The 25,608-nt window shown below is 37.7% G+C and overlaps 1 protein-coding gene across 1 annotated transcript in view; it reads right to left on the bottom strand.

Annotated features, from left to right (window-relative positions):
• CAPZA2 (capping actin protein of muscle Z-line subunit alpha 2) overlaps nucleotides 1–25,608 on the bottom strand; it is a 55,371-nt gene that overhangs the window by 24,566 nt on the left and 5,197 nt on the right. The window contains exons 2-3 of the mRNA XM_023228162.2: nucleotides 5,576–5,639; nucleotides 987–1,038 (exon numbers count right to left, since the gene is read on the bottom strand). Of these exons, the coding sequence (XP_023083930.1) occupies nucleotides 987–1,038; nucleotides 5,576–5,639 (116 nt within the window). The remainder of the gene's footprint in view (nucleotides 1–986; nucleotides 1,039–5,575; nucleotides 5,640–25,608) is intronic.

The raw sequence follows: 25,608 nt of genomic DNA, 5'->3' as shown, positions 1-25,608 counted from the left end.
TCTTTGTAAGAAAGAATGCACTATTTCGTCATTTTCAAATGAGTAGTAGAATCAGTAAGCCTAAAATAAGTCTCTAGACCTTATTTTGGGAGGAGAAGTAGGGAGAAAACCAAGTATTTCTCTGAAATTGCGGGATAGATGTGAAAAGTCATGGCTGGGGTCACTGGTCCAAAGATGATGTATTAAGATTTAGAATTGCCTACTTCCTTAAATCACTCAAAAATTCAGTGTGCATGTATGTGTCAGGTACTATGTTAGGCATTTATGAGTAAATAAACTCCCAACTTTAAAAGCTCTCAAAAGCTATTAGGGTCAAACATAAAATAAAATGCAAAATCTACATAAAAATGGTAGCAACCACAATTTCAAAATAATTTTTTCCAACTTTGCAAATGTCAAAATATAGTATTAACTGAGGGTATAAGCCACGCTAGACACACAGTGAATAATCTCATGTCATAGTTGTACCTCTAAGTCCTTCTGTGATAAAAAATATCTTTCTCCTAGCCTGCCTAGTAGATATATATAAAATCATACACACTTGAACTTGATGTGCAAATATCTATGTCAGAGATTAGTGCTTTAAAAACACTTTTAGGCCAGGTGTGGTGGCTCATGCCTGTCATCCCAGATCTTTGGGAGGCCGAGGCAGGTGGATCACAAGGTCAGGAATTCGATATCAGCCTGGCCAATATGGTAAAACCCCATCTCTACTAAAAATACAAAAATCAGCCAGGTGTGGTGGTGTGTGCCTGTAGTCCCAGCTACTTGGGAGGCTGAGGCAGGAGAATTGCTTGAACCCGGGAGGCGGAGGTTGCAGTGAGCCGAGATCACACCACTGAACTCCAGCATGGGCGACAGAGTGAGACTCCATCTCAAAACAAAACAAAACAAAACAAAAACACAAAAATACCCCACACACTTTAAAAACATCTCTCATTTTCCCATGTCATTTTAGTTAGGTTAGTATAACAAATAATACTTACTGGGCTGCTCCTTCCCTGAGAAGATTGTCATTATTAAGCAGTAACCGAACATCTGCAAAACAATTATTGTGTTATCTACATTATTATTTTTATATGTTTCAAGAATGTAACGAATGCAGATTATTTTGGTGATGTATTAACACCTCCCACCCCAAACACAAGCAAGATCAAAATATCACCCATGACCAAAATAACCAAACACACGTCATAGTATTAAAAAAAAAAAAAAAGAGGTTTTGGTTAGTAAATATGAAGGGGAATGAAATACAAATATATATTCCTTTACACCCTTAATAGTCAATGCAGGCAGACTACAATCCAAGCTTGTCCAATCCATAGCCTAAGACAGCTATGAATGCGATCCAACACAAATTCGTAAACTCTAAAACATCGTGGGATTTTTTTTTTAAGCTCATCAGCTATTGTTAGTGTTAGTGTATTTCACATGTAGCCCAAGACAATTCTTCGTCTTCCAATGTGTCCAGAAGATTGGACACCCCTGCTGTACGTAATATATCTCCAAGGAACTAAAGGGGAAATAAGCTACACTGGAAATATGGTATGTTAAAGTCTGCAGAAAAGATTTAGGATTATTCTTATTTTTGAAGGTGACTTCAAAAATAATATTTTTATTGAAAAAAATCCAAGAACTTTGTAAAACATAAAAGAAAAAAAGTCACATACGGCTCTCACCAAAAAACCAAATTCTTTTCTAGTCTTAGTGTATTTTCTTTCATTATTTTTCCCAAGCACCTGGCTATTTCACTTAGTTGCAATTATAAAGTAAATAATACAATATATCCTAATTTTTCACTAGATGAAAATAACACAACCTAAATACCTTACATTAAAAAACTGGTTAAATGTAAAAAGATTATAGTTTTTACATGTGAGTGTGAAGCTAGGCAGCCATGAAAAATAATGTACACTTATATTTACCAACAAGGATATACATTTGTAATATAATAGGCAGGAAGAGAAAAATTTAGTATGTATATTATCATATTTATGTATTGTTAAATATACTTGTTAGTTGAGAGATGTTTGAAGTAATTCATTTGAACAATGGGGAACTAGAAGGTAGAATTTTGTGTGATGTTTAGATTCTTTTTTGTACTTTGGAAAGTTTAGAATGACTATGAATCATTTTTACAATGAAGTCACTTCAAAAGAAAAAAACCCACTGCCTATTCACATACCTCACCTCTTTTCAGCAACAAGTCCTTATTTAAAAAACAATATCCTTTGCTAACCACTGAAATACTACTATTTAAATTTTGAAATTAACTGATTTTAAACAATGGATGCTTCTGCCTAAAAAACTATTTTAAAAAATGAGAAATTTATAATTACTGTTATTTTTATCCCACAAAGTGGGAAGTTCTATTTGATAAATATGATTATTTTATTTTCAATAGCTTAAACACAATGAACAGCAGTAATGCATGGACAGTATGCCTATTCCAGTTCCAAATGAGTAAATGATTGAAAAATAAGATTTATTTGATCAGTTAGCTCTACTTTGGGAAAAAATAATAAATTCATGCTTTTATCATAAGAAGAGTAGAAGAAATAAAGAGGATAATTTGAATAAAATATCTCTCTTAAAGAAGAAATCAGGCTGTGGTTCCAAGCCAGGCAATACATAAACCACAGGGTGGAGGACAGGAGACTTAAGGAATATAGATTTCAGAACCCTAGTCCAGATCTATGACTACATGTTTGAGAATGAAGACCAGAGATCCATGTTTCAGTGATTCTAACAGAGTCAGCCTAGGAAGCAGCTTTTGGGAACCATCTAACTATTAAGGTTTTATTAACTTTGTAATTCTAAAATTTTGTGGCTGTTCTCGGAATCATTCTGACACTGTGGTTTTCAATAAAAATAGAAAATAATCACATTTATATGATATTTCCCTTCAAATAATTTAATTCTTTTCTAACTCTTTTTTTTTTTTTTAGACGGAGTCTCACTCTGTCACCCAGGCTGGAGTGCAGTGGCACGATCTCAGCTCAATGCAACCTCCACCTCCAGGGTTTGAGCAATTCTCCTGTCTCAGCCTCCTGAGTAGCTAGGATTACAGGCATGCACCACCCACACCTGGCTAATTTTTTTTTTTTTTTAAGTAGAGACAGGGTTTCACCATGTTGGCCAGGCTGGTTTTGAACTCCTGACTTCAGGTGATCCACCGGAACTGGTCTCCCAAAGTGCTGGCATTACAGGCATGAGCCACTGTGCCCGCCCTTTTATCCCTTTTATCTAACTCTTTTTTTTTTTTTTTTTTTTTTTGAGACAGAGTCTCACTCTGTCGCCCAGGCTGGAGTGCAGTGGCCGGATCTCAGCTCACGGCAAGCTCCGCCTCCCGGGTTTACGTCATTCTCCTGCCTCAGCCTCCCAGTCTAACTCTTAAATATTCTTTCGGTTAAAATTTATTAGATAAATCCTATATCCCCACTTCTATTCCATAGCTTACTCTCTACCCAGGCCTATTTAATATAAAGGCTCATATTGAATGCCCACATTTACTACAACTCAACAGAGAATATATTAATTCAATGTCAATTTCAAATAGACTTAGGAAAGCAATTTCTAGGATGCATACATTCTTTTAGGACTTTCCTGATTAAATATGCAGGGCATTTAACTCAAGGTAAGAAAAGTATGTAGAAAACTCTTCTTAAAATTCTATTTATTCCTGGCTCTGTGAATTGTACAGTTTGGAGGCTACTGACTTTAGTGCAGTCTCACCATTATCAATTTAAGTTACATGCCACTTTTTGACCCTAAGGAGGAAGAGATTATCTTCTTTACTCCCCCAATCATCAAATATATTAATGTATATGTAGGTTACAGAGGTTGAATATTAAAAAAGAAGTTAAATCTTACAGGAAGTAAAAGTACTTCTGAATTCTCTCCAACTCCCCAGTTCACTACATAAGATTTTGTAGTTATATTAAACAGCAGATTTTAATTTCCAGATTTTTTTACAACGTCAATTTTCCATTCTGCCTTCTAAGCACAGCTCAGTGGTTAAATTTTAAAATGCGTAAGAATTGCCATATGTAATTGTAAGCACTAAATCATGTATTATTGTAGTTTGTGGATGACCTCAGGGACTTCTAGGATAATTTTAACTTTATACAACTTTTGCCTCACTTTCTGACTTTCAAAACTAATCTTTCCTAAGATTCCATTATATCTTTTTTTTTTTGGTAGAGATGGGGGTCTCACTATGTTGCCCAGGCTGGTCGCAAACACCTGGCCTCAAGCAATCCTCCTGCCTCAGCCTCCCAAAGTGTTGGGATTACAGAAGTGAGCCACAGTGCCCAGTTCTGTATCTTATACTAAGAAAAAAAATGATTAAACTTCTTAAAAAACATTTAACTAGTTTACCATGTAGAATGTTTAAAAAACTGAAACTGAAGAGCTCTGTGTAAATTCACTTTTAAGACATGGTAAAGTTCAAATATATATGAAGAAGAAACAACAACATATTTACAGATAGTACTTGAAAGTAATGTATTCTTCTAACAACATAAGAAGTTTTATAAAGAGATCACTACAGGCCATTTTTCTTTCAAGTATGTTGTTCTTACTGCTGAAGAGCAGCTATTGTTACAGTCTATAGGAACCAGGAGACTTTACAGCAGTTTAAATTTCAGATCTATGGGTGAATAATTATAAAAATGTCTGCCAGTGAAGTTTAAGGTAAGGCCTACTGTGAAGTGATTTACAAGACATAATTTAAATAACAAATTGTTTTTACATGTGCTGTCAGGCTCTATGCAGTATGAAAATGTTTTTTCCCTTTTTCTTTTGGCTGTTCATACTGATCTCATAGGATTTTCTTTAAAAGAAATATGAAAATTCTTTTCACAATTCCAAAAAATATATGGTCATGATGAAACATCTGTTGTCTTTTTTTTTTGTTTTTTTGTTTTTTTTTGAGATAGGGTCTCATTCTGTTGCCCAGGCTGGAGTACAACGGGTGTGATCTCGGCTCTCTGCAACCTCCTCGGCTCAAGTGATCCTCCCAACTCAGCCTCTCAAGTAGCTGGGACTACAGGTGCATGCCACCACACCTGGCTAATTTTTTTCTTTTTTTTGGTAGAGACAAGATTTCATTATACTGCCCACGCTGGTCTCAAACTTCTGGTCTCAAGTGATCTGCCTGCCTCGTCTTCCCAAAGTGCTGGTATTATAGGAGTGAGTCACTGCACCTGCCCTGTTGTCTTTTTAAACTATTTAAGAGCTCTACTGAAGAAATATCTACTACATGTGCTTATAGTTTTACTTAAATAAAACAATTTACCAAAAAGACTCTCCTTTCCCATAATGAGGATATATTCTAGTCAGTGATATGAATAAAATTTATTTTAGTCTTTAAAAGGGTTAATTTGCTAACAGAATTATCATATATAAATACATTATATTCTAGCCATTACAAAATCCAGGCTAACATATTTTCATTGTAATTCAGAAAACAGATTTTTCTGCATACTCTCCTTAGCTTATTTTGATTATTTTGGTACTCTTTTAAAAAGAGGGCTTGATACATCAAGCCTAGTGTTATAAATCAAACACTCACCGTTAAAAACCTCATTAAATTCTCCAGGAGGGGCATGAATGATGAATTTTGCTGCTATACGCACCTAAAATAGAAAGAAAGATATAAATGTTCCATATCATAGGTTTCCACTAAAATAAGCACAAAACATGCAAAACTATACTATTTCAAAGTTCTACTGAAAATGGCTTAAGATTTTAAATACAGTGACACTTCTTCACTCAGTCACCTTAAGATCACTACTGTTTGAACAATTTAATATAATCACAACATACAGACTGAATGCAGATAAAATATACAATACAGTTAAAGATTCAAAGCTGACTACAGATAAACAATTTCTTATTTTATTTAACTTTAATTTTTTATTTTTTGAGATGGAGTCTCACTCTGTTACCTAGGCTGGAGTGCAGTGGCATAATCTCAGCTCACTGCAACTTCCGCCTCCTGGGTTCAAGTGATTCTCCTGCATTAGCCTCCCAAGTAGCAGGGGCTACAGGCATGTGCTACCATGCCCAGCTAATTTTTTGTATTTTTAGTAGAGATGAGGTTTCATCATGTTGGCCATGCTGGTCTTGAACTCCTGACCTCAAATAATCCGCCTGCCTCAGTCTCCCAAAGTGCTGGGATTACAGGCATGAGCCACTGCATCTGGCCTATTTTATTTCATTTTATTTTTTGGAGGCAGGATCTTGCTCTGTCACCAGGCTGGAGTGCAGTGGCGTGATCCTGGCTCACTGCAACCACTGCCTCCTGGGCTCAAGCCATCCTCCCACCTCTGCCTCCCAAGCAGCTGGGACTACAGGCATGTGCCACCACACCTGGATAATTTTTTGTATTTTTGATAGAGAAGGGATCTCACTATGTTACCGAGGCTGATCTTGAACTCCTGAGCTCAAAGGATCCTCCCATCTCGGCCTCCCAAAGTGTTGGGTTTACAGGAGGGAGCCACTACGCCTGGCCAACAATTTCTTATAAGCAATTTTATTTCTTCTTAACTAAAGTGAAAAAAATCAATCACAAAATTTTCTATGTGTGAAGACAAGATGCATTTAGGTATAAATAAAATGAAGAACAATGATATACATATTCGACTAAAAAGTCACAAATTAGTAATACATGTAGAAAAAATGGAGAGAGGAAAAGTCTAAGTTCAAAAGGTTTAACAGGAGATCTGACTAGATCTTAGGAAATCTTAGTTCAAAGACAAGTAGGAGATTAAATATCAACAGGTGTGCTAACAGGCGTATTTTAAGAGAATAAAGCCTATTTTGATAAAGAGATTAATCACTAATGAAAATGTATCTGAGAGAGTAGATGATGTGCCCAACATAATAGTTTAGTGAAAGCACCTTAAGTATGTATAGGAGTCATCCAATCACACTACATGGTACCTCTGAATAAGCTGAGGTAGTGTCCCTGAAAGTGTAGTCCTTAGGTAAGCAGCCTCAGCAGCACCTTGTCAAAAATGCAAATTCATTGGCCCCAGACCAACTAACTGAATCAGAATCTCCAGAGACAGGTCCTGGGAAACACCATTTAAACATTTCCAGATGATTTTTATGCACATTCAAGTATTCACTGTATGAAGAGACCATCCTTGGCAAAAACAAGCCTTGATTTATTTTTATATCTACCACTTTGATAGCAATATCATTGCTTTGATGTAGAAACTAAAAATAATGGAAAGAAAAGGAAACGGCTGTGTATGTTTGTATATGTGTTATGTGTGCATGTATATGTGTCTAAGTACAGATAGAGTTTTCAGAGGAGAGAAACATGGAAAAAAGGTATAGATGGCTAGAATGAAGATGTTCCTAGTTAGAGGACACATGTATGACAAGGCCTTCAAAAGGTCAGAAAACATCTATTTAAGACAAAGGGAATTTTTGTAGCTCTGAACTTGAGAAGCAGCATTTTGTAATTAATAGAACTTTAGGTTCTGGAATCAGACGGAACTTCCTGTTTAGTTACCTCACCTAAAAAGTGCATATAAAATAGTAACTAGCTCATAGAATTTTTGGGAAGAGTAAATGATCTCAAGTACTTGGTAAGCCCTAATTTAAATACCAATTTTTGTTATCACCTTATCATCTTTTTGTTATCTATCTGGTATCTGACAACAATCATAGATTCTGCTTCAAACTTCTTAGTGTTCCAAAGTACTATTGACTGATAACTTCAGGGTGGGGCTGGTCACTGAAAGATGAGGGAAGATTAGAGGGCTGGGACTTCTGACCCACCTCCTAACCTCCATTCCAGGGAGGGGAGAAGGGCTGAAGGTTATATTTATTATCAATCGCCAGTGGTTTAATCAATCATGCCTACGTAATAAAGCCTCCATAAAAACCCATAAAGAGGGTTTGGAGAGCTTCGGAAGAACTGAACACAGGGAGGCTTCTGGAGGGTAGGGTGCTTGGGGAGAGCATGGAAGCTCTGCTCCCCTCCTCCATACCTCACCCTATGCATCTCTTCATCTGTATCCTTTACAATAAACTGGTAAATGTAAGTAAGCATTTCCCAGAGTTCTGTGGGCCACTCTAGCAAATTATTGAACCCAAAAAGGAGGCCATGAGAATCTGGATCTATAGATGGTCAGTCAGAAGTTCCAAATGCCTGGACTTGCGACTGGTGTCGGAAGTGGGGGAAGGAGCAACCTTGGGGACTGAGCCCTCCACCTGTGGGATCTGACTATCTCCAGGCAGCTCCAGGTAGATGGTATTGGAGTTAAGTTAGATGACACCCAGCCGGTGTCCACTGCAAAACTGATTGCTTGATTTTTGGTGGGGGACTCCTACCTCTCCCCACCAAACACTGGGTCACAGAAGTCTTCTGTGTTGACTGTTGTGCTGAGTGGGAGAATAGAAAAAAAAAAAAAAATAGGTGTTTTGTCCACACACAGACATGATACCAAAACCATGATCCATTAAAACAACAAAACAAAACAAAAAACTGGTAAGCTGGACTTAAACAAAATGTAAAACCTGCTCTGTGGAAGACTTCTGTTAAGAATGAAAAGGCAAGTTTCAAAGTGGAGAAAATATCATCAAATTGCATACTCAACAAAGGATTTTTATTCAGAATATATAAAGTACCCTCAAGACTCCAACAGCAAGAAAACAGTAAGCAAAGGACTTGACACTTCGCCACCAAAGAGGATATATAAGACAGGTAAGTGCACAAAAAGATGCTTAATATCATTAGTCAGTAGAGAAATGAATATTGAAATCATGAAATACTACTACATACCTAATAGTATGACTAAAATAAAAAGGACATAACACCCAGTGCTAGTGAGGATGCAGAACAACTGGAATGCTCATACATTTCTGTGGAAATGCAAAATCATTCAACCAGTATGGAAAACAGTTTGGTCATTTCTTATAAAATTAAGCAAGCACACACCATAGGACACAGCAATCCTACTCCTAGGTATCTACCCTTTAGAAATGCAAACTTACGTTCATATAAAAACTTATTCACAATTGCTCAAAACTGGAAACAATCTACCACCCAAATGTCCATAAATGGGTGAACAGACAAATAAAGAGTGGTACATTTACACAATGAAATATGACTCAGCAATTAAAAGGAACAAACCATTAATGTATGTGACAACTGGAATGAACCTCAAAAGCATTATGTTGAATAAAATAAGCCAATCTCAAAAGGTAACATAGTAACTCTACAGTATTCCCTATATATGACATTCTCAAATAAACAATATTGGAGCAATGAAGAAAAGATGGATGGTTGCTAGAGGCTGAGGGATGGGGAAGGGGAAGAGTGTGACTACAAACAGAGAAATGAGAGGGGGAAAAGAAATGGAGTTCTGGGGTTGATGGAACTGTACTAGTATATTCTAGATTTTGGTAGTTACATTGATCTATACATGTGCTAAAAGTCATCAAACAAGAGTACTTACTATATACTAATTGAAAAAATAAAATTTTTTATGTGTTTTCAAAATATATTGCTTCTAAAACATTTAAGAGTACTATTAAAAGGTAAAACATACATAACAATTTTAAAAAGGCAAGGATAGAGTAGGGCATAGGCCACTGTGCATGCCAAACATACACTGGAGCCTATTATGATTATGTAAATATCTTCATTTTCTTATCCCCTTTCTGCCCCATCCCCTTCCTATTGAGCTAAGGAGTTGTTAGGAAGTATTTAAACTGAAGTCTTTTGATCACTACCACAGGCAAGAAATTAAAAATGTGGTAACAAAACACTTTTAGAATTTTGAGGTAATTATTAACACTCCTAATGACTTATACAAACACTACCTATAAAACTGGCTAAATTAAATTCCTGATAGCAAGCAGTATACATATAGTATATTTAGTAATGCATTTAACTAGTTGAGATTTAAAAATTTTAGTTGTTTCCAAAAAAGGCAATATACCATTTAGAATTTTCGTCAGCTCTATTTTGGATTTTCACCAAGAAAGCAAAAATGATCTGTACTGCATTTTTATTCTATGAACTTATTTGCCCTTGCTGTTGCACTAAATGTACACAGTAATCAAAAGGTATTACTTGTCTTCCACAACATCCAAAGTGAATGGTGGGTCAAAAGTACCACAAAGGGTTGGGAGGTCAAGGGAGCAGACTGGCTGAGAACCCCACACACAATGTGGATTAAACCAGCCGTGCCTGAAATACTTTAATCTGGTTCTTTCTGAATTTCAAAAGGTTAAGAATCTGACCTTTGGATTTCTCAGGCCCCAGACAAAAGAAAGTGTGTCTCTCTCAAAGCAAAAGTTTGACTGTCTTCCTAAGAAGGTATCGTTCAATCATCCAGGTATTTTTTATCCACTGCTACAGACTCAACATTCCTCCTCGCTGATTTTAATTTTAAAAATTATTTATTCTAGCTCATTTCTACATGCAAAAAAGAAAAAAAAAAATCATACAAGTTAACAAGAGATCCCAAGAGTAGAATTTCTGAAAACAATTACAAATGTATTTCCTTAAAGTTTAACAAACATGGAGGGTAAGTAAATACATTCCATTTGCCCTTGGGAATTATAGCTTTTAAAAAAGAGTCTAGTGAATTATTAGATACATTTCTAGGCCCACTGCTAAATCTTTTTTTTCCTTATCCACCATCTTCCTCCACATGTTATTCTTCAAAGTCAATTCTGGACAAACTGGAGTCAAAATCATGAAAGAGTTATTACTTTTATTGCATTTCTAATCTAATTCAGGATTTTGGGGGCATAGTTTTGTTGGGGACCAGGGGCTACAGGTGGGAAATTAACCGCATTCCTCCATGATAAAGTCCCTGGCAGCAGACAGGCATACCTCACAACAATCACATCAAGAAGTATAGAGTAGTTTTGAAAAGTTAACCTATAGAGCTTCAAGTATAACCTGAGTTAAATCCTGAAATTATATTTTTTTCTTTCTCTTGATTCCAAACATTATGTGGTATAAAATATACACATAGGTAACAAATATAACATAAAAAATATGTTCCATTCTATTGTGTTTCTTGTAGAAGAGCACACACCACTAGTCACTATAAAGCTATCTATACAGAAAAGTGGTGTGTTCAAATATCCAAAATACATGTGAGCCCTGAGGGAAAAAAACAATTTCTGCCCATCAACTGTCTGAGACAATACAAAAGTAATACTGTCAAACATTATTTTTTATTTTTTCATATTTTGTTTTTCTTATGGGCTTATTGTGTTTAAAAAAAAAAAAAAACCTAATTCTTCAAGCAACCCATTACATAATAATGGTAGTAACGAATGGTAACCCATAGAATAAAACGAGAATCTATGACTCCATACTGGCATAAAGAAATAAACTAACGAATGGGGAAAAATGAAAAGCCCTTCATCATAGAATTCCAATTAATAAATGTAAAAGGAGGGACTGAATTAGAAAACCACCTTGGGTGACCACCACAGTAATTCTTGCAAGCAAAAATCATCAAGGAAGGCTAAAGTTGGTGGGCAGAAGAATAAAACAACAGGATATTTACATGGTTTGTAAGTATCTTTCCAGATGACACTTAATTACTAAAGAATAGTAATTTTACACTGAGGAAACCTGCCATACACCACCTTTATCAAATGACCAAAGTTATCAACAGTACTAAGAAAAACAGACATCATGTGCCCCCTGAGAATGTACACTGAGAACACACCACTTCTGTGACACTCTTGCTAAAAATTCACAGGCTGAATCTAATTATCAGGAAACAAACAAACTAAACTTGAGGGACAGTCTACAAAATAACGAGTCTGTACTCTTCAAAAGAGTTAGGGTCATGAAAAATAAACAATGCTGACAAACTGTTTCAAATTAAGCAAGACCAGAGACATTACAACAAAATTCAATGTGATTCTGGTTTAGATCCTGGACCTGGGGGGTGGAGGGGAAGGTGCTTTAGTGATGTAATCTGTTTTTTTTTTTGAGATGGAGTCTCGCTCTGTCGCCCAGGCTGGAGTGCAGTGGTATGAGCTCAGCTCACTGCAAGCTCCGCCTCCCAGGTTCATGCCATTCTCCTGCCTCAGCCTCTGGAGTAGCTGGGACTACAGGCGCCCGCCACCACGCTCATCTAATTTTTTGTATTTTTATTAGAGACTGGGTTTCACCATGTTAGCCAGGATAGTCTCGATCTCCTGACCTTGTGATGTGCCCACCTCGGCCTCCCAAAGTGTTGGGATTACAGGTGTGAGCCACTGCGCCCGGCCCGATAACTGTACTGTAGTTTTGTAAGAGAATGCCCTTAATACAGTCAAGTATTTAAAGACTGTGGAAAAAATTCCTTCTCTACTCTGAGGTTGGGTGGTTTCTCCTATATTTTTTCTAACTTTAAAGTTCTGCTCTTTGTACTTAGTTCTTCAATCTGCCCAGGATTGATTTTTGTGTCTTATGTGTGATGGGGCTCTATTTCTTTTTTATTACACTGTTATATGGATAAATACAACATTCTAGAACTATTTGCTAAAGTATATTTCTTTTCCCCACTGGACCAAAAAAAAAAAAAAAATCTTACATATTTAGTTCTATTTAAACAATATAAATTATTTCTTTGTCAGAGATATAAAAAAATACGTCTTATAGTTTAGTAAATTCCAACAACCCTTCTGATAAGTATCCAAAGAAGTTAGCAGTCATCATTCAACTAGTAATTGTAAGAATGTGACTTCCTCAAGAAAGTCCTAAATATTCAATAATATTAGCAGGCAGCAAGAAGTGATGCTATTCTAGAGTTTAATAGAGGCTTTGGTTAACACTACAAAAATATCAATGTAAGTAATGTAAAAGCAAATTAATTTTCTAATCCTCCTCACCAACTGACTTTAAAGACTTTCCATGGCCAGCGTGGTGGCTCACGCCTGTAATTCCAGCACTCTGGGAGGCCAAGGTGGGCAGATCACCTGAACTCAGGGGTTGGAGACCAGCCTAGTCAACAGGGAGAAACCCTGTCTCTACTAAAAATACAAAAATTAGCCAGGTGTGGTACTGGGCACCTGTAATCCCAGCTACTCGGGAGGCTGAGGCAGGAGAATCGCTTGAACGTGGGAGGATAAAGGGAGCCGAGATCGCACCACTGCACTCCAGCCTGGGCGACGGAGCAAGATGGTCTCAAAAAAAAAAAAAAAAAAAAAAAAAGGCAGGGTACAGTGGCTCACGCCTATAATCCTAGCACTTTGGGAGGCTGAGGTGAGTGGATCACCTAAGGTCAGGAGTTCAAGACCAGCCTGGCCAACATGGTGAAACCCTATCTCTACTAAAATACAAAAATTAGCTGGGCACTGTGGCAGATGCCTGTAATCCCAGCTACTCGGGAGGCTGAGGCAGGAGAATTACTTGAGCCCGGGAGGCAGAGGTTGCAGTGAGCTGAGATTGCACTATTGCACTCCAGCCTGGGCAACACAGTGAGACTCCCTCTCAAAAAAAAAAAAAAAAAAAAAAATTCTAGTAGGCATTGCTGCAGTTCACAATGAGCCATCATCCCCTTAAAATCAAGTTAAATAATTCTGGATTAAATAGAGGATTCTAATTACTTGAGTTCTGATTAATTAAAATGTAATCATATCTACTGTTGTTTGTTTACAATTATTTGAACCAACTCATGATTTTGGAAACTCAAAAATAAACTGCTCTAATTTAGACTTTATAATAAAGCAAGACAAATGAGTACTTTTTTGATATGTCATCTATGGTTAAACATATTTACCTTAATTTACTTTTAAAAAATTGGCCAACTTTCCAGGCCCTCTGCTTTCAAAATCCTCAGTTTAGCACTGATTTAGTCTGGGAAGAAAAAAAAAAAATCAGAGCGGGAGAAACTGCCTATATACTGCCATATCTGAGTGCTTAAAATGGTGCCTGGCAAATAGCAGACCCTCAAATATTAGCTGAATAAACAAACATTTAACCTCCCCTCAAGGCAGAATCTGTTTCCTCTGCCCATACTCTGTAATCAGTAGTTACTGATTACAGGCTGAATAAATCTATAAGCACAAATAAATTCCCATTTATTCAAAATGGTCAGAGAATGTAGTATTTCAATGAAATGAACATTTTGAGAGTTATCACTAATGCAATTCTGTAGATCGGGGTCCCCAACCCCCAGGCCACAGACAGGTACCAGTCTGGGGCCTGCTAGGAACCGGGTCACACAGCAGGAGGTGGAGTGGGCAAGCAAGCATTACCACCTGCACTCTGCTTCCTGTCAGATCAGTGGCAGCATGAGATTCTCATAGGAACACACACCTTAGTGTGAACTGTGTATGCGAGGGATCTAGTTTCTGTGCTCCTTATGAGAATCTAATTAATGCCTGATGATCTGAGGTGGAAGAGTTTCATCCCGAAACATTGCCCCATCCATCCCCACCTCGCTAGCCTCCGTGGAAAAACTGTCTTCCATGAAATGGGTCCCTGGTGCCAAAAAGGCTGGGGACTGCTGCTGTAGATAGATTGTTAATTTTCAAATAACTTACGTTCAAAAATCACAAAAAACGTATCCTAATAAAAAGAGACAAGTTTGGTGTAATGGTTTATAGTATGGTCTCTAGAGCCAGACCGACTAGGCTGGATTTCTAATCTCTACTAGTCATTCGCTATGTGATCTTGGGTGAATAAATAGTATTAGCTATTATTATTAGCAGCAATAGCAGTAGATAAGAAGTATGCCTGCATTAGCATAGTCCCAGTATTCTTTTCCTTTTATTTGGTTTGAGATGGAGTTTCACTCTGCCGCCAGGCTGGAGAGCAGTGGCACGATCTCTGCTCACTGCAATCTCTGCCTCCTGGGTTCAAATGATTCTCCTGCCTCAGCCTCCTGAGTAGCCGGGATTACAGGTGCATGCCACACGCCCAGCTAATTTTTGTATTTTTAGCAGAGATGGGGTTTCACCATGTTGGTCAGGCTGGTCTCAAACTCCTGACCTCATGATCCACCAGCCTCAGCCTCCCAAAGTGTTGGGATTACAGGCGTGAGCCACTGCGCCTGGCCAATAGTCTTAAATATAGACCTGGAGTACAGACATATTCAAGTGATTATATGTTAGTTTCGTCGTGCCCTACAATGTTCAAGGGTGGCTTATGCCCATGTATTACTGCGCTGTCTGCAGTGAGTTCACTTGTCATACATCAACATCCTTTCTTCTTATTTGGGATGTCACCCTTCCCCCTCCACTTGACCCTGCTCACCTCAAACACCAGTAATAGCAACACAGGAGAGAAAGACGGTGGCAATGTGCAGTTAAGATGTGGGGCTTTACGTAAGTAAAGGCAAATGATCTGTAGCCAAGATTTTGTTTTTATTTTAACTTCTGTAAACCTCAGTTTTCAAAGGTAAAAACTAAGGGAGATGACATGCATCATTATTTCTCAACTCTTATACCTCAGGCCCTAATAAAATACAATATTATCTATGATTATTCTGATATAGCTGACATTACCCTTAATTTATGAAAGAGAAAACAAAGATCCAGAATTAAGATCTGAATGAAGTCTCTGGATGAAGTCCTCAGCTTTTTACATAGCTGCCTCCCAATACAGCATAAAGTCTTCTATGACGATTCTTTTGTGAGTTACGAAATAAATCTCTAGGTAATCCTTGGAAATCATTGCTTCCATCATCACCACACAGTAACTCTCAAATCTACACACCTATCATAACCTCACTCAAGATAAAGACCCTACCCTTTTTCTAACTATAATTTATCTATTAGGTATCTCCACCAAAATGCCTCAAAGATACCTTGAACTTCTCTTCTCATTCAAATGTATTGCCTTCTGTTCCCGACAAAATTATTGCCACTACTTAGAAATCATTCCACACTTCTCTCCTACAGTCAGTCACATGATCAGTAAGTATCTGTCTCAAGTCCATATTCCTTTTATTTGATTCCATTCCATTTTATTCGGACCCAGGCACTTTGTTCCTGGATTGTTATAAAGCTGTCCTGCCTCTGGCCTCATCTTTCTCCAAAATTCATTTTCCACTTTGCCACCAGACTGGTATTTTTCAATGTAAATTCTGATGTTTCCTCCCTGTCAAGATCACTCAATGGTTCCCCAATGCCAACAAGATTAAGTTCAAAGTCTTTAGCATGATATATAAGGCTCTTCTAGGGCTGTAAAATATTAACTGTTAACAGCATAAGCTCTTAAATAACATTAAGCAGGGATTCAGACTACAGTTCCACTGCTTACTTGCATGACCTTAAGCAAACTAAATTCAGTTTCCTCACTAGCAGTAAATGAGATAATACACTTAGAAAAGTGCTTGGCACAGAGTAAGCACTCAAATAATAGCTATTACCTTTGTAATCTTTCTGCCACTTTCTAGCTCCTACAACCTATCCATTCTTTCTCATCCCACATATACACAGAACTGGAGCCTTATCACTCCATTAGGTCTCTCAAACAAGAACTTTTGTCTTTCCTGTCACCATATCACTTCATATACATGATGTGGCCATCTTTTATCTACTGTGGTGAAACTGCACACAGCAGCAGAATATCTTAAACTTTGCAAAGTATCAGAAGAAAAGGTCATACAGAAAGGAAAACTCTAAGATCAAATTATACTATTAAAAACTTCTTGATACATTATTTAGTACAGCAATCATTAGCAAATACCTTTGATAACTAGCTAGCACTATTGAGACTTGTGGTTTAAGGCCTAAAATTAAGGCTCAATATTACAGTGCCTTGACACTTTGGGAAAACAGGGAGAACCTTGAATGGCCTAACTGCAAGTTCTCTTCACTCTGCTCCCATAGACAAGGTCCCCTAGCCAAACAATCTTTTATCACAGGGAACAGGCACAGTTCCTTCTTATCCCTGAGTAGCAAGCTTCAGGTCCCCGCCAGCCCTTGGAATTATCAAAACAATGAATGGATCACGTCCTGAGAACCAGGGATCACTCCATCCTCTTGATACTTACTAAAAGTCTGCCTCCTACAGCCCCTGACTCTTCTTCACTCTGTTCCCAAACACAACTCCCATGTGGGCCTGCGTAGTGTGCTGTCTCCTCTCTCTTGGGCTGCTGAGTATTCGTGATTAATAAACTGCTGTCAATCTTATCTGTCCAGTGTCAGATTTTGTATGTTCTGTCAACCCCCCAATTCCAGGGCAAGAACCCCTCCACCAATGGAGTGAAGAGGAGGCCATTAAAACAAGATCTCACTTACCGGTGAAGCCTGAATTTAAGATATGTAACTGGGGACTTATCAAGGCACACAGGAAGCAAGGAATTCAGATACTTAAAAACATGTTTCAAGCAAGCAAATAAGGTGACATATAGTCTAAACATTAGAAGAGAACACAAGATTCTCCACAGATCATATTAATTTTTTTTCAGATATAAATTTACAAGTGTGGTTATTTAGTTTCCTATCAGCCAATGGATGTGACGGGAGTAGAGAAGTGGTTGACATACAACAATATTTTAACAAAGGAAGATTCGAGCCAAACTGACAAAGGCAGCAGAAAACGAAGTTCCTTCAGAGGAACGAAAACATTACAAACTGAGCCCTGAAATTCAGGAGCCAATCAAACCTCTTGAGTGCTTTAAACTTCTAAGTAACTGAATTTTTATTGAAGAATGCAAATTTACATCAACAAACACCTCAGATGAAAACAATGATCAGAACTTTGAGTTATAGGATAAAATAAACATTTTAAAACCTCCAATTTGGCCAGGTGCCATGGCTCACACCTATAAAATCCCAACACTTTGGGAGGCTGGGATGGGAGGATCACTTGAGGCCATCCTGGTCAACATGGTAAGATCCTGTCTCTACAAAAAATGAGAAAAAAAAAAAAAAAATTAGCCAGGCATGGTGGTGAGCACCTGTGGTCCCAGCAACTTGGGAGCCTGAGATAGGAGAATCACTTGAACCTGGGAGTCAAGGATACAGTGAGCTGTGATTGTGCCACTACACTCCAGCCTGGATGACAGAGCAAGACCCTGTCTCAAAAACAAAAAAAAATCCTTCCAATTTACTGCAAATCTACTGAGACTTTGGAAGTGATCAAGTAACCGGGAAAGATTTTGTGGATACTGCTAGCAGAGTGAAAGAGAATGAATTAGAAGCTCTTACATCAATTTTAGGCAATCTTCTTTCACTTGTTCTACTCTTCAACCTGGAGAGAACTCCTTGTTAGTATACAAATAGGGAAGATAAAATTAATTTATTACATAGTGACAAATGGTCTTTGATGGAGCAAATTAGAAGACCTAAAATTGCCATCCTCAAAAATGAACACTTTGCCATTTGGTAGTTTGTGATTCCATTCAACCTTCTTTGGAATCCCTACAAGACTGAAGAAAGCAAACAGAATTCAGTCGTAAACAGTTCAGGCAAGGAAAAAACAAAAAAACAAAAAAACAAGGATATTCATCTTTCAAAACCAGTTGTTGTTGATTCCACTTTTTTTTTTTATTTTTGGAATGGGGTCTTGCTCTACTGCCCAGGCTGGAGTATACTGGCACCATCCCCGCTCACTGCAACCTCCACCTCCTGGACTCAAGTGATTCTCCCACCTCGGCTCCTGAGTAGCTGGGATTACAGGTGAGCACCACCATAACCGGCTAATTTTTGTATTTTTAGTAGAGACAGGGTTTCTCCATGGTGGCTAGGATGATCTTGAACTCCTGACCTCAAGTGATCCACCCACCTCAGCCTCCCAAAGTGCTGGGATTACAGGCATGAGCCACCATGCCCAGCCTGATTCCACTATTCTTAAAGAGAATTCCCCACTCCCTTCTCTTAGGAGAGAAAGGAAAGAATGCTATTTTCTCCATCAGGTAAAGCACAGTTCATTTTGATAAACCCCACAGTAAACTGTTTTCTGCTTTCCACCATGCACTACTTTCTTTTTGTCAAGTGCCAGCAGATGTCGCTTAGGATCAGAAGTGTCTCTGACTGCAGTGAAAAACGCCTTGTGCCGATGCTTGGACATTGCTTGCCATACATTGTACTTGACGTGCTGCTGGCAGACAGAGACGCTGATGCCCTCAGATTGTATACAACATGCCTACATCTTGAATCTAAAAAGAAAAATCAGCTTCTCCACATTCTTTCTAGTATGATCAAGAGGCCAGATAAAGAGCCAAGGCAAGTGATACCAACTGGTGTTATGGCATTCACAAATCATGTCAGACCAATACATGCAGAAGCTGAACATTTACCACAGTGATGGGAAGAGGTGAGTCACAAAGACCCAGAAAGGACACTACTTGTAGCTAAATCTTATGGAGTAGTGGTGCCTTACTTTCCTCAAGAAGTTCCTCACTCCCTAGTCCTCCTTAAATGGAAGGTAAGGCATACTGGGTATGAGAAGCTGTGATCAAAAGCCTTGGTATCATTACGGGATACCTTGATGAACCAGGCAAGTATCAGCAGCTTTTGAATTGTTGCCTTTGGCCTTGAGTGACACCTCAGAAAAAGTAGTGAGTGCAAAAACATCTAGTACTTCTAATGGCCTATGATACTTGGAATATGGAATTTGGAAATGTACAATCTTACACCTACACTGCTGAATAAGACTGAAAAACTTATCAGGGAAAGAGAACAAAGGGAAGGAGGGCTGGATGAACACAAGCTTCACATGTATCTTTCTGCCTTGCAATCCTTGACTGTGTCACTCTTTGCATTAATGGTACAGAATGTACCTTTCTCAAGCAAAGACAAGCTCCATGGTGAAGTGCCACAGGTGGAAGTGACTGGGTTCCCTCAGCCTGTGATGCCCCTTCAAGATGTGTTTATTACTGAAAGTCATAAGCAATTGGTAGTGCTACTTCAGTTTTATAATTACCACCTAGAACATGAGGGTACAACATGAGAATTTACTGTGGGTTGTCATTCATTACCACAATTTACAGAAATAGATGGCAAAATTAAAGTTACTTCAGCTGCCTATGTCCATGAATTCTCCAGATTGTTCTACTGCCTTTGCTGAACATTTGGCAACATGTTTTCAAACACTAAGGTAAAACTTGAGTTTCGGGAGATTTTAAAACCGTCTGAAGAAAACAATTCCTTAACAAGAAATGGAGTCCTCACCAAAGCAGCTATAAAAATGGTAAACTGACAAAAATTTTAAAAAATGTTTTTAAACCTTAAGCAACTGAAAAAATAAAGATGAAAGTATAAAAAGCAGACAATGAATGTGCATGGGAGCACACAGACATACATGTACACAAATACACACCACCAAAACAAAAAACGAAAACCAAAAAAACCCACCAACAACAAAAAGTCCCAAAACAGCCATCTAGAGGCATTAAATTTAGAGGCAGAGGACCCTGCACTCTCCAGCAGTCCAAAGGTACACTACTCTGGGAAATACCTGTACTAAAAATGACTCACTGTTTAGCTTAAATTCAAGTTTACTGAGGCATCAGTATTTTATTTGAGAATCCTACCTACAGCCCCTATAATTTCCACATGGTATGGGCCACCATGATCAAGGAAGGAGATATTACGGTAGGAATTTTTCAGATATGAATGGCGGTCAGACTCACCTGGAAAGCTCGGAAAAAACACAGATTCCCACCCTCTATTCTAGACCCAGTGAATCTATTTTCAGAGAACGGTGACCTAGAAATCTATGTTTTAGAAAATCTCTCCAGGTGATTCTGAAGGGTGACCAGATACCGCACCCATGTCCTATAAGGGCCTTTAGATGTAAAATTTGTCTCGTCTAGTCTCTTTGCAAAATGAATTACAGGTTTTACTTGATTCTCAAGAAAATGAAACACCAAAAAGGGTCACTACTTTAGACACTGGTAGTAAAATTAAAGGAGCTATTATGTACTTTTCCACTTCAACTAAAAGAATTATTTGAGGTTGTTTTCCACAACTCTCTAAAAAATGGCTGTCTTTTGAGAATTAGAGGTAAAAAAGGAGAAAAAAACCTACTTTTTTGAACTCTATGACATTTAAATAGTTTATGACCAAGTGATCACTATTGCATGTCTGTGTTTCAGGTGAATTTATTTTAATATGGGTAAACTTAAGAGTGGTAATTTGTTTTAGTAAGTTTTTCTCAAAATTTTTTTCCTTTATAATTATCATTTTGATTGGTAATTAAAAACAGGGCCCACAGCACTTAACCTAAAACTGGGTCACCTACAGAACTCAACATTGATTCTTCTTTAAATATGTTTTTACCATTTATTTAAAATATGAAGAAACCCATGAATCCAAAGTAGGCATTATCATCAACTAAAAGAGAGTAAGTTATGTAAACTATTCTTTTATCTTACGTTTTCAATTTCCTTTTCCCTTCTGAATCATTTCCCTTGTACACCCTAGAATGTTCTCTTACAAAAAAAGTATTTCTTAAAATGAAATAGCAGGAAAAAACAAAGTAGTAATACATATTTTTCTCTTTTGTTTCACTACCAATGTTTTTTCAAGAATAATTTATACTTACTGTCTCCACTTATCCTTTAGTCGACATTTATTGAGCCCCTAATACAGTGAAACTTAACCCTAGTTGCACATTCAGATCACCTCGGAAGCTTTAAAACAACAACAAAACAAACAAACAAACAAACAAACAAACAAAAAAAAAAACAAGGAATTACGGATACTCCAGGCTTCACCCACAAGAGGAACCTGCGCGTTCATTTTGTTTATAAACTCTCCAGTTGATTCTAATGTGCAACCAGAGTTGAAAATCACTGATTTAATACATGCTAGGCACTCTACTGGAATTACCAAGATGATGAAGACATAAGGCCTGGCTCTGAAGAACACAGGAAATAAGGACAGTGGGTAAATCTATTAAAATTGGTAAATGTTATAACAAAGATAAGTACAAATTGCTAAGGGAGCAGAGATAGGTCAGGATACAAAAGAAGAGGAGAAAGACCTTGAGTCTGGTTATTCAAAGATGAGTAGTTTAGAATGCAAACAATACTGAAAGGCCGTTTCTGGAAAAGGGAAAATACATACTTTTTATTACAGACTCCAGTTATCTGGCTTATGTTTCTCCACTCCTTGCTCCAAACACTAGCAAAATTATTCTCTTGAAGGCCACTTATCCCTAGTCCACCACTTAAATAGCCTTAACTGCACCAGTTTCCTGTCTGAACAATGAAGATAATAACAAGGTTATTCTCACAATTAATAGGGAGAATACATGTTAAAGTGCCGGGCAGAGAGTAGGTGTAATTTGTTTCTCATTCCTTTCTCTTAAACCCAAAGGCTTTTTTTCAATCTCATACCCCTAATCTCTGCAACTGCTCCTTCTTGAAATTCTCTTCACATTCTGTGACCTGAGCACCTACTCTGTGCTAGCTATCAATAGGTAACACTTCGACTTCAAGGGTTTCTCCTCACCTTTAGGTCTCTCTCCACTTCTTATTCCTCAAATCAAAGTATTAAGTATATGTTTCCTGCCCTCTCCTCTTTCCTAAGTCTAAGCTTTTTGTCCTAAAGGGCTTATCCCATCTCGCTTTAACCTACAAAAAGGATTCTCAAATCTCTATATAATAATCTCTGGAGGTGACCTCTTTTCCAAGCTGTTTCTCTGTCTCCCGTATCTGCTAGGCATTTTCACATAAACAAACTAACATTTCAAACTCAGTACAACCAAAACTAAATTCACCATTATTCCTCCCAACCGTGTATCCTCTTTCCCGTATTGTCCAGTTGTTACTAGTGGTACCAATTCCCAGTCATCCAAACTTCAATGTTCACAGTTTTCTCTGACTCATGTTTTTCCCCTATATTCATTTACCAAGTCTTGTTGATTCCAACTCTAAAATCTATTAGCAATCTTTTTTGCCTCCATTTCTTGTGGGATGACTTTAAACCAGGTCCTAAAGTCCACTTAAGCCAGGTTCTCAACTGTTCTTACTAGCTCTAATCTATCTAGACCCATGGGTCTCAACCAGGGGTGAATTTGTCCACCAGGAGACATTTTGGATTGGTAAGCCTTGGTGGTGGTAGTGGCATATCACGTGGGCCAAGGATGTTGCTAAACATCCTACAATGCACAGGATGTCCACTCGCCCAACAATATCTGGCCCAAACTGTCAACAGTGCTGAGGTGGAAAAACCCTGACAGTGAGCTGTTAAACAGCACAATTCACCTTTGCATCTCTTATTCTAAAAGTACCGAAGATAGAGTAGACACTCAGCTATTTAACCGAATTCTTTTTACACAAAACTCACTGCCTGCTCATTCCCACTTTTCCTGTTATTTTTCCCTATGTTGTGCTCTCTGGTATGAGCTTGACCCCAACTGATGTTTACCATGCCCCTAGGCAGAAGTAGTTTTTCTATCTTCTAAATTTTTAGACCCAATTTAGTATGTATCTTATATAGGTCCAATTCATCTTTGAATCTATAGTTTTGCATTGCATTGTATCTACCTTCCAGGTGATCGCTACACTTTAGTGAATTTAAAACTTAATCTATGCTGTCATTATTGCTATTCACAAATATTCCAATTCACCTCTTTTTCCCTGACCTTTCTGAAATTAGGTTTATACATGTAACTTGCTTTAGCTAATTGAAATCTGAGGAGAAGTGACGTGAGCTCCTTCCAGCTACTTGGAAGGCTGAGGCAGGAGAATCGCTTGAACCCAGGAGGCGGAGGTAGCAGTGAGCCGAGATTGTGCCACTGTACTCAAGCCTAGGTGACAGAGTAAGACTCTGTCTCAAAAAAAAAAAAAAAAGTGTGCAATTCATTCCATTTCCTTCCCACCACTGCAGTGACTGAGAAAAAAGTTTAGATGGAAGCTCTCTAACCAACTGGAAAGCTAAATTACTTCCCTGAGCAGGGCTCTCTGTTGACCCACACTAGATATACATCGAATGAATGAGATGCAGTACAAAGCTCCCACATTCAATACTCTTGTGCTGAGATTTTAGGACGTTTGTTACTGAACTATATCCTTGCCTATCCTGATTCACAATCAATATAAGATGCCTAACTTTATGTACCACTAAAAAAGGAAAAATGCTACCAATGAAATATTACAAGCCATTGATTGAACAATGCAGCCTGATTTCAGAGATCTCAAAATATAAAAAAGTATCAGTACTGAAATCAGTGAAATATAGTATATTTGGTAAATGAATGAAGATGAAGGTAAACGATTTCAAAAGTCATTTTCAGTAGAAACACTGTGAAGTAGAATGCATAAGAAAAGTTCTCAGCCATTAAGATACATAGTGAGACATGTAAATATGTCGTAAGGGCAAGAATGTAAAAACTGTACTTAATCCTCAAAACAAAATTTATGAAATACTCCTTTTTTGACAACAGCCATGGGTATGTTTATAGAACCTGTCAGAAGAGTGGTTTTCAGAAGACAAAGACCCCATTTTCTTTGACATGCGTGAATCTCTTATAACAAATTACTGCTATAATAACTTTAACAAATTTTTGCTTCAGGTGACTGATTAGGCTTTTTTAGGTCATAGCTTGGAACCACAGGTCAAGTTTTGCCATCATGCTTTTCAACCTTAAAAATTATTTAAATTCTCTAAGTGTTTTCATATCTGTATTCTCACACTAACGTGCAATTATTCTATCCAACTACTTATGCAAAAATGGCTCCCAAATGCACTGAAAATTTACCACAAATTTACTTTAATGTGTAAAGTCTGAAAAACTCCACTAATGTTATAGCTGCTATCAAGTTCCTATCTGCAACAGAAATTTTCATATTTTATTGGTGAAATAACATAGTTTATCTATAGAATGGAATTAGGAACAAATATTGTCTACATTAATAGCTTTCTGCTTGAGTTTACTTTCTCATTAATAAGAACTTTTCTTTTTAAACTTTTTGAGATGGAGTCTTGCTCTATTGCCCAGGCTGGAATGCAGTGGTGCAATCACCGCTCACTGCAACCTCCGCCTCCCTGGTTCAAGTGATTCTCCTGCCTCAGCCTCCTGAGTAGCGTGAACTACAGGTGCACGACACCATGCCCAGGTAATTTTTTGTATTTTTAGTAGAGATGGGGTTTCACCATGTTGGTCAGGCTGGTCTCGCACTCCTGACCTCAGGTGATTCACCCGCCTCAGCCTTCCAAAGTGCTGGGGGTATAGGTGTGAGCCACAGCGCCCAGCCAATAAGAGCATTTCTAATTTTACATTAATATTATGAAATACAATGGCAGCTTCTATTGTTTTTACATACACAAAATTTCTGAAGCCAGTTACTAAGGGAGACGTATATAAACTACAGATAGAGCCATCCTATTCAGCACACGTAGAGTAATGACAGATGATAAAGATGACATTATGTCTACACTTAGGAATTCCAATGGAAAAGGGAAAAAACAGTAAGCAAATAACTATTACGCAAAATTGTATTTAATACTAACGATCTCTTGTAGAGTTCAGACGAGAGGCTAAAAAAGCTGTGTAATCTAAGCTAAATCTTGAGGGATGACTGAGATTTTCATGTTGCAAAAAAGGGGACAGACCTGGGAGCAGTGCCAATACTCAAAGTAGATGAAAAGTCATGAGCAGAGAAAAATAACTACAATTTATTGTGTGCTTACTACATGCCAAGCCCAATAGACTTATAACAA

This window comes from Piliocolobus tephrosceles, chromosome 8 (assembly GCF_002776525.5).
Source record: "Piliocolobus tephrosceles isolate RC106 chromosome 8, ASM277652v3, whole genome shotgun sequence".
NCBI lineage: Eukaryota > Metazoa > Chordata > Mammalia > Primates > Cercopithecidae > Piliocolobus > Piliocolobus tephrosceles.
This window is presented reverse-complemented; position numbering and strand designations above follow the sequence as displayed.